The sequence below is a fragment of the Vipera ursinii genome, assembly GCF_947247035.1.
Source record: "Vipera ursinii genome assembly, chromosome: 3".
Taxonomy (NCBI): domain Eukaryota; kingdom Metazoa; phylum Chordata; class Lepidosauria; order Squamata; family Viperidae; genus Vipera; species Vipera ursinii.
In genome coordinates, this window is record NC_139516.1 from 51143052 (window position 1) to 51161321 (window position 18270).

Below are 18270 nucleotides of genomic sequence, written 5' to 3' on the forward strand. Positions count from 1 at the left end.
GATACAGTAGGTCCCTGAAACAGTGACTGGAGTAGTTAAGGCTACTTATCAATTTACTTAAATAGTCACTACTGCTAAAGCTGCACTGGTTGGCATTTGGCTTCTAAATACACAATTTAGGGTGCTGGTGCTTGCTTTGGATCTGAATACCTGCAGGACTGTTTTCTTTTAAAGATACTGTCCCATCCGATAAGATCTAGTAAGGAGGGCACCATTCAGATTCCATTTCTGATGGATTGTTGTTATTAGGGACAACAGGATTGTGTCTCCTCCATCTCTACCTTTCACCTTTGGAACAAGGTTCTACCTGAGGTCATCATTAACCCTGTTGGCACTAGAAAAGCTGCTCTAACGTGGCTATTATGGAAAGCCTCTGGAGGCTTTGTAAGACTGATCATCTCCTTAGAGTATGTTCTTATCCCTGTTTTGGGGGGAGGGTTGGTAATAGTTATTTGGATTGTTAGGTTTTTCTTCTTTTATCTTTGAAAGGTGCCCAGAGTCACTGAGAGTGAGTTGGCCAGCCATGTGCATTTTGTTAAATAAATTAATTTCTACATTCTTTGTAAGCTGCATTTGGACTTCTTAGCTACATATAAAGTGCAGTAAAAATGTTATAGAAGTAAAGTGGACAGGAAACTTAATGTGACCCAATCAAAGTGTCATAAGGTACTTCTGAGCTATAATTTTATCTCATGGTGAAATTGTTGGTCCTTTTTTGCAAAGCAGGGCTGCAGGACCATAGATAAATAGCTTTCTGTAGAAAAATCAGGCAGAAATGGAATATCTCACTAGGAGAGACCACAGATCACTATTCTGACATGCAACATTGAGATCTGAGCTGTATGTTAGCATGCCATCTCTTCTGTGAGGAGAAATCGTGTGAGTTAATAGGAAGTTAATAGGAAGTAAAAAGCAAATAGTATTGAGAAAATGCTGCAAAAAGGAGGTCAGATACCTTAAGCATGTACTTTTTCAACAGATGTGTTTAAAATTATCTCAAAGGAAGGCAAAGAGGAAATTATTTCTGCACTGTTGCTCCCAGATTGAATAGATATGTACATGAAATCACTAGAAATTAAGCTTGATTCAAAGATTACTTTTATCTTTATTAAATTTTGTCTCTTCAGTATTCCACTAAATGTTCTATGTTGTATGCAACCTGAGTACTTGATTTCTTTTATCTTTTGTGTTTTGCAGGTCTTGCAAGGGCTGGATTATTTGCATTCTAAATGTCGGATTATCCATACTGATATTAAACCAGAAAACATTTTGCTGTGTGTTAATGACCAATACATCCGTAAGCTAGCTGCAGAAGCTACTGAGTGGCAAAGATCTGGAGCCCCCCCACCTTCTGGCTCTGCAGGTTTGTGCTTCCTGATTGTTGTCACTTCAAATTTGGTTCATTCTCATGACAACTTCAACTATTCTGACCCTCATTAATCTTCTTAATTCTTTTTTTGGCTTGGATGGAGGGCAGGTGTTAATTTCTTTCTGGTGATCTAATTTGTTCTGTTAATAACCCAAACTGAAGAAGGAGAGATAAATTCTTGAAATAAATAATATGGAATATTTCAGTTTGTTTATAAAATGAATGTGTTTTATAAAAAAAAGCTTGGGAAGAAAATATAAATTGCTGTAAACGTAAAAGACTTAGATATTTAAACTATTAATAATTTTAGGTAGGTAAATGCAAATATGACTCTGATTTCATTTAAATCTTTTTTTTTAAAATGGCTCTATAGGTAGTCTTTGATGTATGACCCTAATGTGGAGCCTTCTTTTCAAAACTATATTTATGACTTTTTTTAACCACTTTTCTCTCAGTTACTCATGTCCTGATCACCTCCCAAATGGATTGCTGTAATATACTTTATATTTGCCTGCCCTTGAAGAATATCCCAATATACTTTATATTTGCCTGCCCTTGAAGAATATCAAATTAAGGACTAGCTCAGATAACTTGGTTAAATGCCATATCTAGCATATGACATTTAACCAAGTTATCTGAGGGCCACTTCTCGCCATCAGGTCCACCAGGATAGGCATGTTGTTGTTCTAGTTGGTTAGGGAGCTTTATTTGATGAGCTTCCTATTCAAGTGCTGATCTGGCTCTGCTTATCTATTTTGAGATCAATCAATAGAGTCTGTGACGTTAAAAAATGACATATAGAATATTTCAGCATCCTCCCCAAATATGTTTTTCTGTGGAAAAATTGGGGGAAATTTCATTGCAACAAAATTTCTGAAAATTTTCTCTCAAAGAACATTAATGTTTTAGAGGTGAATCATCATTATTGTTTGTCACACAATCAGCCAGATGTTCAGACTGAATCTGGCATTTTTATTCACCTATCGAGTCCTTCCCAAGGACTGGGGATAGGCAGATGTGAATGTTTGACTCTGTGAGGCTTACAATGTGATAAACCATTCCTGATGGGTTACATTTTAATGTGAATATCATCTTAATAGAAATAATATTCTGTTTAATAAAGATTTGTGTATTGTATAACTTGTACAGTGTCATTGGCTCCTAGAATGGAAACATGCTAATGATGCTTTTGCTTTATTTCACAGTGAGTACTGCACCACAGCCCAAGCCAGTAAGTTTGATTATTTCCACTTTTTATATTTAGATGATGCATTACATGGTGGGAGAGAATCTTGTTGTCATTAGCTGTGTCTGGGACTTTAGATTTTAAGTGTTAAGAGATTTGGGCCATGCCTCTTTCTGAAAGCAAAGAGGTAATGGAGTTCATTTTAATGAAACACTTTTTCTTGTCACAAAGCTCTTTTTGTGGTGTCACTTATTAAAGCCAGAAGAAGCTTCTGTCCCAACTTTGATGAGATTGTGCTGGACAATGTCAGCGATACTGTATGTTGTCAAGAAATAAAACAACTTTGCTCTTTAAAGCAACAAGGCCACGTTGCTTCTTTAAGAGCATTTCACTTAAATCCTCATGGAAATGAAATATTCCTTCAAAAATTTGCGCAGCCCTACAACATATATACTTAAAGAGCATATAGTGGTTCTTTATGTAATCAGTGACATATAGACAACAGTAAAGTGTTAGGGAGAATTGGCATTCCACAAACAAAGAAATAATGATACAGTTTAACAGTTTTGTAATTTTCAATTTTTAGTGAAAAGTGTAAACACTTGAAACGATGGCATTAAACCAGGGGTCCCCAACCCCTTACGCCGTGGCCCATTACTGGGCCTTGAGCCTTTCAGAACCTGGCTGCAGAGAGGGCAGTTGAGTGCATGTGCCTGTATCTTCACTCATGCAAGAAGTGGGTGAGCTCATGCATGCACACTCATTTGCATGAGTGTTGGATGTGCATGCCTACCACTCACGTGGAACCATCCCTTCCCCCTGCCAGTCTGCAAAGCCAAAAAAATCTATAGGTAAATCAGCTGTCACCACAGAGAGTTTCCATGTAGCATCTTTGCTATAGTATACTTAATAGCCAATGAAATCATGAGAACAGGAGAGAGACTGAATTAAAGCTGAACTTTACAATCCATATGATGGCTGCTTAGATGGAAGTATGTTCTTTTGAACCCAGTGATATTTCTTACTAGCCATTACAAGTTTTCTGTGTACGTAGTATCTCTCTTTAGGGATTGCTAAGGAATTCCCCTTTTATTATTTATACGACTTTGGAAAAAATGCCTACTAAATTATTATTGCAATAAACAGTAGACATGTAAAAGTTAGCTGATTTGCATTTATCTCTTAGGCTGACAAAATGTCCAAAAATAAGAAAAAGAAATTGAAAAAAAAGCAGAAACGACAAGCAGAACTGTTGGAGAAACGAATACAAGAAATCGAAGAGATGGAGAAGGAATCAAATCCTCTGCAAACTGAGTCTGAAGAACAAGAAGTGGAGAGACCAGTTGAGCTAATTTTAAAAGAGAGCTCCCCAGATGAGGAGCTGCCAGCAAAAACAGGTATTGATCTCTAGAAAAAAAATGTTTGGGATCAACTTATTACTCTAATCATGCATTCTTTGATGTAATCATGCATTCTTTGAAGTTGAGCGGGTATTAAAAATAAAGATTTGAATTGATCAAAGTTTCAAGAGATTTAGACTGATAAATTTTAATTGGCTAAATTAAACTTTCCTAACGTGTAATAAATGTTTAAACCTAAATAATGTTCAGACCATCATTATCTCTGGGCCCAAACTATCTCAGAGGATGGTGATGGAGAGAAATGATGAGAGTATATTTATACCATCTTAGAAAAAACATGGGACACCAGCAGCAGTGATAATAATTTTTTAAAAAATGGTTGACTGGCCTGTATTTCCAGTTGCCCCTTATCAGGATTCATTGTCTTTCGTTTTGTGTCTGTTCTTCCCTTGACCCATAGTTTCTGCTTTTTCTCTTTTTTCAGAGCAAAGTAGCTTAATGGAGGGAATTGAAAAATGTGTAACAGAAATCAATTGCAATGGATTGGTGCAAATTTCTGCCTTCTCAAAATCTATCAGTCAAGTAGCTGTGAAACTCGAGGAGGACGTTCATAATGCCAATGATTTCACTGACCCTTCTCAAGACCAGGAAGAACAGAGCAGTGCTTATAGCCAAACCAATGGTGGTTCAGAGAACCTAATACAGGAAGCAATATCACAGCTTCCTGTGCCCTTAATTTCAGACGTTCTGGGTTCAATGGTTTGTCAGGAATCCACATGTGAGGAGCAGTATTTAAATGAACAGCAAATCAGCCAATTACAAGAAAGCATCCGGTCAGAAATTCCTTCAGAAGATGAGAATGAAAATAATGGGTCTTCTGAAAACAGTAAAGGTACAGCACATTGATTCTTTGTCATAAATAGTTTGTTTTTGAGAAGAATATTCTTTTTTAAAAAATATGTAACAATAAGCTACTCAAAGTAAGATGGGTGGCATATAAATTTAATCTTAAAACCCCTAATATTTTTTGGTTATATAGCTTTTTTTCTAAGCACTATCCATATATGAGTCTAATCTTACAAGGATCTTGTACAGTATGTTAATATTTTTAAAATTAGGCCATTTATAATCCATAATTTTGAGTTTGACATGTTTTGAATAAATCATATTTAAGTTTATTTCTTTGGCTTAAGGAGATAGCAAGCTTAATTCCCACTATGATTTATAGTTAAACCATTGTTTATTGTAATTTCTAAACCACTTCATTGGTATGAATTTTACGAAAGATGTTCAAAGGTGTTTTTTTTGACAAAAAGTATCTTCAAATTACATTTTTTATTGTAAGCTGCCCAGAGTGATGGATGGATGGATGGATGGATGGATGGATGGATGGATGGATGGATGGATGGATAGATAGATAGATAGATAGATAGATAGATAGATAGATAGATAGATAGATGATAGATAGATAGATAACAGACGGTTGAGCTAACTAATGTTTATGCTGAGTCTAGAAAAAGCTGCTGCTGGAAATTTCCTCTTTAATCCGCTTGAGCCTGGGAATGCAGACAAACTCAAAGTGAAGATAGCAGATCTAGGAAATGCTTGCTGGGTGGTAAGTTTATTATTCTTTCCCTACTGAATGCCAACATAAACCTAGTTATCATTTAAAATATATTAACAGACTTCTACAAATGCAAACTTAATTTGTTCATAGCTCTTAAATTGTACTGTGTTCCCTTGAGAAGATCAGTTCTTTGTCATACAAATTTTCAAAAGACTTGATTTTATTGGGTGTGCTGTAAGTACGCTGTCAGAATTTCACCCTAAATTTGTACTTTAAAGTGACTCCAATTTCCAATCCAACATCAGAAATGAGAATTCCAGAATCCATGCCCTCAATTTGGAAAAGGTATCTTATCTCATATATAAATTTAATAAAATAAAATAAAATAAATAAATCTCTGCTAGCAACCAGCTTATTGTGGCTGCTATAAAGCAAAGAGGTATTAGTTTGTTAGATTAAAACAATGTGATATATTACTCTGGTTGTGTATTCTCTTGTAGAAGCTCTTAATTCCATGGATAGCATAGATGGAATGGCAATATCGTTTTTCCCCCTTTTTATTTTGAGCTGTACTATATTTAGATCAGAGAACATTAACTTTCTACTCAGAACTGAAAATAAATAAAGGTATATGACTTTTCTGAAGGTTATTGTTGTACAGGTACCCTGGCTCATTTCTGAACTTGTATGAGGCAGTATTCTGCTTATTATCTATGTGAAACTATTCAATTTTTCCTATACAGATTAAAGAAGAAAAGATGGAATATGTTCCACTATCCCTTTCACTGATAATGCTGAAAGCCATTCATATGAAAGCATCCTAAGATTTTTTTAAGCCAGTTAATTAATATATTAAATGTTTGCATGACGTATGCTGTTAGAATAAAAGGCAAATTGGAGTTGATTCTATTATTTTTGTTTTTCAATATACTTTGTATGTAAAACATACAAAAACATTATATCCAATCAGTTTAATTTAGGGAAACATATGTAATATTATAGCATCTATAATATGCAATATTACATACGTAAAATATGTAAAAAGAACTAATGATTAAAAGTATGAACATTTATGTAAGACAGCTTGCCCCACAGTTTCCATGATCTTGATCCATGCAGCCCAACCTCTTCAAGGTACATGGGAAAGCTGCTTTTAACTGTTGATTAACAGACCATGCATCCCAAGATTCATGGTTTATGCTCAGCTCAGCACATTTTCTGCATTGAATTAATTTTGAAAATAATCTGATTTAGTCTTAGAAGTTCCACTAATCTTTCTTTGAGAAGGCTATATTTTTTATAGAATGGAGGTGGGAAATTTCGATCCCATTGTTTGTGTTGCTTTTCTAACTTTTTTTTATTCTGCAGATTCAGATTCTAGGGCTGGTTACTCAGATTCATTGCGCACAAAAGGATTTCAAGATGCCAGAAAGCAATAGGCACATATTTCTTTTAGCAGAAGTACTAGTTTAGGATATAGCAGCGGGATGGCCTGCCTTGAGCATCTCCAGCTCTGCTTCTAAGTTCTTGAAAAATGATGGAAGAGGACACTGCTTGCTTGCTGTCCCTAGTGTGTGGCTTTCTTTTTTTAAAAAAATAATTCTTCTGCTTTTGAAAATGTAACGTTAAGTAGTTGCAATTTATTTTAAAAGAGAAGGACAGAACAGTATGGGGCAAATGTTTAAAACAGCATCTTAATGGAAACTAAGATAGAATGAAATACATGTATGAGAGAAAACAGAATAAAAAACAGGTAATTATTTACCATCTCCTTCCATGGCTACATTGCTAATAATGCTATGGATCCCCTGGACTTTAATTGATGCCACTAGTGAACTTTGTGGGACTCGGTTTTGTTAAAAATGTACAAATATAGAGAATTCTCCCAGAGGTGTATCAGAATCTTAAGCCTCCCTCGAGGATTTATATTACAAGTGAGTCAGATCATCTTCCATCTTAAATTTTGAAAAACTAGAAATTAGATAAAAACTTTTTACTAATCATAGAAATTTATTTTGCTTGTAACACGTTTCTTTTACAGCATAAACATTTTACTGAGGACATTCAGACAAGGCAATACAGAGCTTTGGAAGTACTGATTGGAGCAGGATATAGCACTCCAGCTGATGTTTGGAGCACTGCCTGCATGGTAAGCTTGGTTATACTACCTAAACTTCTTGTATGATGTTGATTTGCAATTTGGGAGGATCCTATCACAAAAAAACCAACTTAATTTCTACAGTCGGTGGTGGTTCATTTTATGTTGTATATCACCCTGAAATCTGATGTGCTGAAAAACCAATATTTGTTCCTTTTTTAACAGAGCACTTCATTTAATGAAAATGATTTTTTCATTTTAATTTTATAACTTACAAGTACTCAAATCTAATATTCAAAACCACTTACAAGTCTGAAATCCAGTTACTAATTTACCTACTTACAAAACAGTAAGCAAGAGACACTGCCTTAAATCAAATTTGTGAGAATCTGACGTATGTTGCAAAGCACGTCTAGGACATGTCTAAATTACAGAGTCATTACACATTATGGAATAATTAGAATTATGCTTTAGCAGTTTGATAATTTACCAAATAAATTCTGACAATTATCATTTTCATCTTCAGGCCTTTGAACTGGCTACAGGTGACTATTTGTTTGAGCCTCACTCTGGTGAAGATTACTCTCGGGATGAAGGTGAGAACTATGCCAGAATTGTGTTAGGTAGCAGAATCTGGATAGTAAGAAAATCAGCAGAGAAATATGTGTGTGTGTGAGGGAGGGGGGGGGGTTAAAGAAAATCAATCTTAGATTCTCATATATAGTATCTTGGAGAACATTAAAGTTTGCAATAATGGCAAATAAATAAGTTTGGCTATAAATTAGAAGCATGGATGGCAGAATCAATTTCTGTGATTTTGCAGTAATGATCTCAGCAGCATTTATGTCTGAATTAAGGACACAAATTTAACACATACATATATTTCAATAAGTATTTTGTGAAGTTTGTTTTACATTGCAGAGTAATGTGGGATAAAATTATAAAAAGAACCATGCAAAATGACATGAGCCACAAAGAGACAAACTCAGAGGTTCCCTCATAGGCATTAACTTTACAAAAATGCCTTGCACTACATTTCAGGACACAATTAAATGTGTTCAGACCCAGGATTTCAGTTGATCACTATATGTTGCTGATTACCTTAAAGTTCTTGCTGTTACGTTTGAAGGCCATGCAATAGAAATTCAGTCGGTCAAAATCATACCACACAAGTACATTGAACTACTCTAGCAGAAAAATATTTAACTGGGAATCATAATTTATCTCTTACTTATTAGAATCACTCACAACTACTAAAAAAGCACAAACTGTTAAGCAATCCAGAGCAATATTTTCTGATCTCTGAGGCCTCAGGAAAGCCATGTTTATGAGATTTCTGCATATTAGGAAATCCCAGCAAAATGGAGGTAGACTTTTTTGGTACATGCCAAAAACTACGCATCCAGTCCCAAGGTTCACAATAAAGTCAATATGAGTTCATTCTAATTCTTATGGCCTCTGCCTTATTTTCTCTCTGGAAGCACAGATCATATTGCATTGATTATAGAACTTCTGGGGAAAATACCTCGTAAGCTCATCGTATCTGGAAAATATTCCAAGGAGTTTTTCACCAAAAAAGGCAAGTGGGAAAATAATTTGAATATTTTAAGATTTTATTGTAAAGTTGAAAACGTTTGTACTGCATTTCTGAGACATTTCAAGAACATTGTACTTCAAAGTACAATAAAAATTGAGTCTAGCCTGCTTCTGTCTGTCTAGTTTTATTTATGGCAAGAGCCCCCAAATAGCAAAGAACAAATATAGTATAAAATAAAATAATAAAGTAAGGGACACGGTGGCTCAGTGGGTTAGGACGCTGAGCTTGTCGATCAGAAGGTCGGCAGTTTGGCGGGTCGAATCCCGAGTGCCGCATAACACTGCCACCTAGCAGTTTGAAAGCACGTAAAAATGCAAGTAGAAAAATAGGAAGGTAACAGCGTTCCGTGCGCCTTTGGCGTCTAGTCATGCCGGCCACATGACCACGGAGTCGTCCTCGGACAACCGCTGGCTCTTCGGCTTTGAAACGGAGATGAGCACCGGCCCCTAGAGTCAGAAACGACTAGCACGCATGTGCGGGGGAACCTTTACCTTTACCTTAAAATAATAAAATCAAAGGCATCCTTAAAGCCTCTACAGGCAGCAAATTGCCTTTCAGGAAATGGAATATTTTTCCTCCCAGATATGCTACTATAAAACATTGATCAGTTATTCTGCCAGGTGTGAAATAACCTGAGCATTTGCTAAAACAAGGTATTCCTCATGAAAGATTATTTTTTTTCATTAAATTACTATATTTTTAATAGTAAATTTTATTAAAGATTATAATTACAGTAAGAAAAACCAATAGAAACAACAACAACAACAAAAGTAATTTGTGCTACTCAGTTTTCCCAGGATTGATAGCAAGCTAAACTTCCTATAATTGACAGGGTCTTTTATTTCTCTCTTCTTATACAGGTAGTAAATGTGAGAAACGGGCACTGAAAAATACTATTTTCCAGTGCCACTGTAACTTCAAACGGTCACTAAACTGTCTTAAGTCGAGGACTAACTGTATATGGAACCAATGGCCCTATTCCAACCTGAAGGAATTAAACCAGAATTTTTTCCCCCTGGAAATAGGGCTGCTAATAGAGGGTCGTACCAATGTGGTTTTGTTTAAAGAGTTTGATTGATATCCTTTTCTTGCTAGAAACTTTACCAGAGTTTATTATTGAAATAAGAAATTTTGAGATGAAGAGAGAAGTGTTCTTAACTCAGCTAGCAATTACTCCAAATGAACCTGAAAACTAAATGTTCCAAAAAATGTATAATATCACTAATGCAATGACAACGTCCAGTTTCCTATGTTTCTGCACATGTTTCTTCTATACTGAAAAGAATTACCTTTTATTTTGGGTGATAAATATACTTATTTGGTCTCTTTGAAGATAAGGAAGAAAGCTTAGAATACCTGATTTCTCAACCATGCTTTGGAATCTAGATTCTGCCTAAAATATATTTTGCTCTGCAGTGCTGTCTGCCTGCCTCCCTCCCTGCCTGCATAATGGAAATTAGGAATTTTGGAACAGAAAAAAGTGTTTCTTTTCTTTTAACTCAGTTCTGTCAACTATTCTGTTGGCCTTCCTGCGCATATTATATTAATATTTCTGTTATTATTCACAGGGGACCTGAAGCACATTACTAAACTAAAGCCATGGGGTCTCTTTGAAGTATTGGTGGAAAAATATGAATGGTCCCAAGATGATGCAGCTGCATTCACAGACTTCTTATTACCTATGCTGGAGCTGAATCCTGAAAAAAGAGCTACTGCAGCACAGTGTCTCAGGCATACCTGGCTCAACTCCTAAACACTCCAGTCTGATATGGTGGCCCTCTTAATTGGATTACAGCATAAAATATATATATATAAACACACACACACACGCACACACAGACCTAGATGTCCCAGCTGTCCCTTTTCCTTCTTCCAGGTCAACTTTTTCCTTGTTGATTTTCAGAGTGAAGCTTCTCCTTGAAGGCTTTTTAGATAAATCTAACTGTTCATGTGAGATTGTGTATTTGACTTGGTGGGGACTATTACTAGCCAGTGGACATCCAGTATGATTTGCAATGATTGGAGTTTGCCAAAGAATTTTTGTGGGAATGTGAAATTATTGCATAGTCTCTTCCTTACACAGATACCTTACCTAAAAGGAAATCTTCACGGGGATAAAGTCCCTTAAGTATATTGCAGTCATCCCAAGGGGGATGTGAAGAGCTTGTGAATCCCTCCTTAGCTCACTGACTCTGGGAGTCATTTCTTAGTGCACATTCAGTTGCTGTTGCAGTAAGAGGAAAAATAGCAGATGGCACCAAGGGTAGTAGCTCCATGAGGAGCACTAGATTCAACTAAATCCTTAAGTGTCTGCTCTGCTGCTTGGATAACTTTTTTTTCTTATTTGTTTGGACATACTTTAGCCATTGAATCTTTTGAAGTTTTTATATATATATATATATATATATATATATATATATATATATATATATATATATATATATATATATATATATATATATATATATATATATATATATATATATATATTACACTTTTTGATCTCTTTGGTGCTCAGGCTATATATATATATATATATATATATATATATATATATATATATATATATATATATATATATATATATATATATATATATATATATATATGATACACTTACGCACACCTGCCATTTTTGATCTTTGGTGCTCAGGCTAGTTCTGAGTCCAATAAACTTTGCTCTCCAAAGGTGGGGCATAATATAAACCTGAATAAGTTTCACAAGGGAAATAAAATGAAAGAATGTGGTAAAAGTAACCATTTCTGCAGTATGTTCTATGCATTTATTCGCTGCAGAGGGGAGTCAAAGAGTACCCATATTCTATGCCAGGTCTGTCCAGTATGTAGCCTCGGGCAATATGTCATTGCCAACTTGAGCTCGATAAAGTATTTCTGCAACCCAACCTGGAGTTCAAAAGTAGGAATTTACCAAGTTTGTGGCAGTCCACTTGTTACGTAGGTCTGCTTTATGCCATTGATGTCATATTGGCCATGCGTGAAATTGTATTTTTATTAGAGAACAGTTCTCAGAAAGGTAGATTATATCCTTACTATAAAATAAGGAAAGGTGGTATTAGTGCTATCTTTTCAACCTTGCTATATGCCCAGACCTAGAACCAACAAATGTTAATGAATGTAATGTTATCAACTGTGTTAACTAGTCTAGAATGCTAGACTTTAGAAATTACCTTTTTAAATAGAATGCCGTTTTTACTTATATATTAACTTCAGGACAAATAGTCTTAATTTTCTTCCAGTAGAGATGAAGTGACAAATTCTGTTTCCAAAATCATTATAAATATACTGCTCAACAGAATATATTGTAACTTTTAAACTCTAAGAAGAAGAACTGGTTGTGACTGAATCTTATCAGATTTTTTTAATTAGAAGAATATAAAACACTTGTTAGTTTTACAGTAAGCATCTCCTAGACTATCCCTGGTTACTTTCTTTTAAACTTCTTTTGTATCCAGCTGTAACGATAGGTTTGGGGTAGTTGGGACTTCAGTTGCCTTCCCAACAATGGACCAAATAAGAATTTTGAGATTAGAAAATTCTCCAAGGCTGAAAAATGCTAGAGAACTGATACTTTTCAGGCCCTGTTTGGGACAATTCAGTGCATATGCCAGTAGCAAGGTCATTCTTTTCATTGTGTGGCAAATCCCCATTTAGAGTCCTTTTAAGATGCTCCCCTTTGCTGAAAAAAAATCTGATTAGCATGTGTTAACAAAGCACCATATCTCCTTTTTAATTTGGTCATGCTACCGAGACTGGGGTCTTAGCAAAAAGTTTGTTTCTGTTTAGAAAAGCTTAAATAAAGTTCTCTGGGCATAATCTTAAAAGGAAAATGTTCCAAAAGTTTTAATTTTATTCATATTATTTGGGGTATCTTGCCTCCCAAAAGCACTTCTGTGCCTGTCTATAAAAAGATTTAGGGTAGGACTAGAATGTATGTTTGTATTTCCTTTCTAAATACTGTGAAGACATTCTGGCAAGAAGAATTGAACTTCTGGTGACAATGTAGCCTGGCTATCTGACTAGAACAAGAGGCATCTCTTGGTTGTAACAAAGGCTTCTTCTCCAGTGAAGGAGACTGCTCACAGCTCTTTTGCACTAAAAGAGAAGTTTTGAGATAGTATGAGTGGTAGCTTGTCTGGATTGTCTGCGTACTTTGTAGTTCACATCAGGTTCACTCAACTTCCAAATTGCCATAAAGTGCTCACTAACCAATTTGTACTTGTTTTGTTGACCTAAAACTAGAAGGAAAATACATTTTTATTCTTTCTATTGGGTGTATTGTCTTTTTTTCTTTGTAAATACAGCACAATAAACAGATTATCCAATAATCCACAGATACTTTGGATATGCTGTCTATGTTCACCTGAAGTATTTGTTGTAGAGCTCTTATCAGAAGTCCTGTGAAATATAAATGATTTAAGCATAAACGTAATATGACATGTGGAATAAGATCAAACCTGTCACAAAGTTTAGGATGGTGTTTGAGCCTAGTCAGTGAAAAATTAAATATGAGCACTACTGATGAAATCCTATGGTTACTAAATATAGTTTTGTAAGTTATGGATAGGAGCTCCTATAATGTTATTTGGCTGTTTTGCTCTTTATTTTTAGCCAAATTTATCATCAGAGCAGTACTTGGATCAGAGTGAGTTGGAGAGAAAAAAAGCTGGGAAGTTATATGCAACTGCATTTAAGGAAAACATTTCATTCCTGAGGCTAATTTTTTCCTTTTAAAAAAAAAAATGAAATGTGTGTGCCTGCACTTGCTTGAGCTCTTGCTAGGCTCCTCCGCATATGCTCTTTAGGAACAGGAGAAGCAACAGAACCTCTGTCCAGAGAGGGCAAACAGAAACGAAGGCAAACGGAGGGAGGAAAACTATCCTTCCATTTCCAGTGAATCATGTGAGAAAGGCAGGATTCTGAACTGTAAAAATATAAGTTAGGAGCTTCGTTTAGTCTTTTTAAAATTGCCAACACTAATGAATATGATGATAGAAAGTCAGCTAATGTAGTGGTATTGGTTTATTAGAGTGTCATATGTATGACTGTCAGTTGAGCATAAATTGAGTTTATATTTAATGCAGTGATCTTCTGATTCTTCCAACGTCTCCCTTGAAACCAAGTTAGCTTAGCTGAACATCCTTAGGAAGAAAGATGCAAATAAGATCTGACATATACCATCTTATTTCTAGGTTAATAGATTTCTTGCTGTCAATGAAATGGGAATGGGAAAGGACTTTTCAAGGATAAAGGGAGGTGTACTCATAGGAAGAATTCAATCCTTGGATGTGTTCTGCTGAAGGGAGCAGCAGGCTTTGGGTTGTAGATGAATCAAGCGTTAGAAGCGATAGGTATAGTGCTTGTGGACTTAGAATACTATGCTGAGAAGCTGTTGGATAGTACCAAAAGCAGCTGTCGGGACCCACCCCAATCCATGTCTTAGGAAAACAAAAACTCTTGGAGTCAGTTCTAGTCCCAAAGGAATTTTTACTAGGACATGCTTGGTTGTGGAAATACAAGACAGGACTTGGTATTGTTTTACAAATTGAAAGTTTTTATATAAAGAGTTCCCGGTTCAATTCCCCTTCCCTCAACCTCATTTGGTCAGCCCCCCATCATTTTACTTTGTGTCATCCCTTTTGTGTGAAAAAAGGGAACTTTGAATCTTTATGGTTATTGCCTTCTTCCTCTACAGATTCAAATGGAGACACAGGCCAGATGCCTTCTTCTCTAACCCTCCCTTTTGTTCCCCCAGTTCAAAAGGTTTCCCTTGGTCTTTGAAATAACCTAAGGCAGGTTGAATACACATGCGCTCCTCCTTCCTCGGGAGATGGCAGAATCCATGGAGGCGGGGGGAATAATTTTTTAAACATACATTTATGAATGTGATATAAATGGATTCTGACAGCAGCAGTCCACATTGGATTTAATGATATTTCAGTAATCAGCCAATTCTGAAAACCAAATGTAGGCACCTAAAAGCATATTAAGGTCCAGGGCTGCTTAAGCATCCTTAAAAACATCTGTTCCATGAATCAGCTAAAAACAGGTTGGAAGTTCCAGTGCATAGATTAAACGGGTGCCATGGGAATAATTTAGATTGGGCACTAATCTAAGACACTTTGAGTAAGTCAAACCTGCATAAGAGAGACTCCACTTGAACCAGAATAGAACCAGGATGATTGACTATAACATGAAGAAAATAGAACAGTTCTCAAAACATTCCCAGTTTTCTGGGAAAACTGGCAAGTGCTCCCCATCATGACATTTCAAAAAAATCCCATAAGTGATACCCACATTGTTGAAGAAGGGTTAATAGGAGAGAGAACAAGACAAAGGGTCATGTAAGATGCACATCAGCAACATTTGAAAAAAGACACTGTAAATGTGTTCCTATGTAAAGGCATAGTAATCAGAGCCATTTAATTAAATGTTACAAATGATAACTTTGATATGTAACAAATCCAGTAGAATGATGTCATAGGGATATGGTCATCCCTGAAAAAGACCTTTATAAAAAGAACAGCATGAACTGGGATGGAGGTGCTCTATATCACAGAGGGTGAGGGTGTGTATATGTGTGTGTGTATGTACGTATATATATAAAACCTTTAAAAGATCCATATTTTTTCAGAATTGCCTTGTGGCAAATGTAAATTGGATATACAAATATAAATATACTGTCACCCCCTTGATTGAAATGCAAACAGTAATCCTGAATAATATCTTGGTCCAAAAGCTCCAAGTTGTAACTCCTATGTACAACCTAACTTTTTTCGGTTCATATTAACTGGACAAATGAATTAATGGGGACTGTAGTCATTTGGTTTAAGGAAAGCAAAATCCCATAACTTATGTCAATGCATGTATCTTAACAAGCCTGAAAAAAAATACAATTCTGGTGAGAAGGCTTGGGCAGTTGCCATATGTGCTACATAGACATTTTAACTTACATAGGACTCACAAGACTTAAAGGGTTACATTTTGTTGAAGTAGAGTTTGCAGGGCAGCCATATGCCTGTCATAAGTAATATTAAACTAGCTGAATGGATGCAATATTTAATTCAGCAAAATGTTTTGAGGTCTATTATTAATTATCCAGATCTGTTGGGCCCCACAGTTATAGAACAATATACAAAACATTGCAAACAGTATGTGGAGATCGAAACCAATTAGTGCCATGCTGAATAAAATTTACTTTGTCATAGTCGCCTTTTCTGGAAAAGCGCACTATTTTGCAGAATCACTCTTCTATAATACAGACTGATGTGTCTAGATAACTGGCAGAATCCACATTAGCATTCATGTGTGTCAAGTAGCTTGAGTTCAAAGTCAAGTTGGGGTGCTCAGTACTCAAGGGCAGAAGTAAGTACACTTGCGATTCCTTCAGTATTCATCTTCATTTATTTGCTTCCTCTGCAGGACAAAAGAAAACCATAATAATCGAGAAAGTGCCATTTCCCCTCCCCATTTCTCCAAAAGCAGCTAATGGAATAATAACCCCTCTTTCATGGTCTACATGTTTTTCAAATTTGGCCACTTGAAGATGACTTCAACTCCCATCATGCTGGCTGAGAAAGTCTGGGAGTTGTTTTATTTATTTTATTTTTATTACATTTATATCCCGCCCTTCTCCGAAGACTCAGGGCGGCTTACAAGCTTAGCAGTAGAAGTCCATACATCTTAAAATAACCAAGTTTGGTCTAAATAGAAGCTGTGATGTCACACGCTACACATAGGATAGAATTTGCCTTTAGCGCTTGATGAAGACTGTTGAATTTGTTGAAGAAACCTTGACTAGGGTTATAAATCCAGGGAAGAGAAGGCTCTGCTTTGGAGTAACTTAGTGTTGCTATGGTAGCATGGCAATGACAATTAGTGACAACCAGGTCAAGTTAATATTTATATGTGTCACTAAAAAAGGGGGGGTGAGTAGCATCTCTCAGCTTGAGGGCTTTACCAAGTTTTTTTTTTTACAGCATCCTGAAAGCCACTCTCTGAAACTTGTAGTTTTTATTTTTAGTTTGTTTATTATTTTGTTTTGAAGTTTTGGCAATAACATCCCCAATAATCTTTTCCTTCTTCAACAGAGGGCACTGTGAAACCATTTTTCCCATGTTTTCTGACATTGAGAGAGAGAGGGGAAAAAAAACACTGCAGCCTTTTTTTGCTAACAAGCAGAAAAGACATTAATTGAACAGACAGGTGCACATTTGGAAAACAAGTGAAAAGGCAGACGTTTTAATCACCCATTTTGTTGCTTGAAACTTCTCCAAATGGGAAGACTGGGCCTGACATTTGGAAAACATAAATGATGCTAGTACTCTATATAAAATGCAGCAATAATGTCCAAATTGTAGCCTTTTTCATTCTAAAATCCCAAGCCCCCTGAGCTGCACTAAAGGCCAATGGAATAATTTCATTTTTATCAAAACGGGATTTTGCATTTTACAGATGTCTAAAACTTAAAATAGTGATGAGACACAAAGTAACAGTCTCATGTGTATCGTGCTATTTTAATTATTAGCTAGGGAAAGGGAATAATTTAGTTTATATAGTAGCTACAAATACCAGAAGCGTGCTTGAGGTTTTTGTTTTAAACTTTGGAAGTTTAAGGGCTTCCAAACGAAAACTGCAGAAGCTTTTGCCTTGCATGTTTTTCTCCACTGATTTATAATGCATTCATGATTCTGCTCTGCTCCTTACCTGCTCAATCCCTCATTTTCAGTGAACTAGAATATTCTATTAAATGTATTATTAATCCCTGTACCAGCAGAGTCAATTATACAATCACCGAACTCAGCCATTGCCAGGGACTAATACAGGGGCACATTATGGATTTTTACAGGAATAAACCATATAGCCAAAAAAATTTGCCAGTAGACATCTTGTAGCTTGCATATATTGCCTTTTGTTGAACCATGGAAGAAAAACAGGATACCATGAGAAGAATTTAAATTAACTAATAGAGAAAGGTTCTGACAATTCTAACGTGGCATGAGCGCTAATATTAATAATCTGCAGACAAGACAAGCTTATACACTTTTTGTCCTTATAAATTTTATGGAAGTAAA

General features: G+C 35.7%; 1 protein-coding gene across 2 annotated transcripts in view; it reads left to right on the forward strand.

Moving 5' to 3' along the window:
• Window positions 1-11565, forward strand: part of SRPK1 (SRSF protein kinase 1) — a gene marked incomplete at its 5' end in the record, with an annotated part of 30707 nt that extends 19142 nt beyond the window's left edge. For both annotated transcript variants that reach the window (XM_083358305.1, XM_083358306.1), the window contains 9 exons: window positions 1198-1363; window positions 2575-2600; window positions 3742-3952; window positions 4401-4808; window positions 5431-5531; window positions 7525-7632; window positions 8108-8177; window positions 9068-9160; window positions 10747-11565. In XM_083358305.1, coding sequence (XP_083214431.1) covers window positions 1198-1363; window positions 2575-2600; window positions 3742-3952; window positions 4401-4808; window positions 5431-5531; window positions 7525-7632; window positions 8108-8177; window positions 9068-9160; window positions 10747-10931 — 1368 coding nt within the window. In that variant the 3' untranslated portion in view covers window positions 10932-11565. The remainder of the gene's footprint in view (window positions 1-1197; window positions 1364-2574; window positions 2601-3741; window positions 3953-4400; window positions 4809-5430; window positions 5532-7524; window positions 7633-8107; window positions 8178-9067; window positions 9161-10746) is intronic.
• Window positions 11566-18270: the final 6705 nt, after the last annotated feature.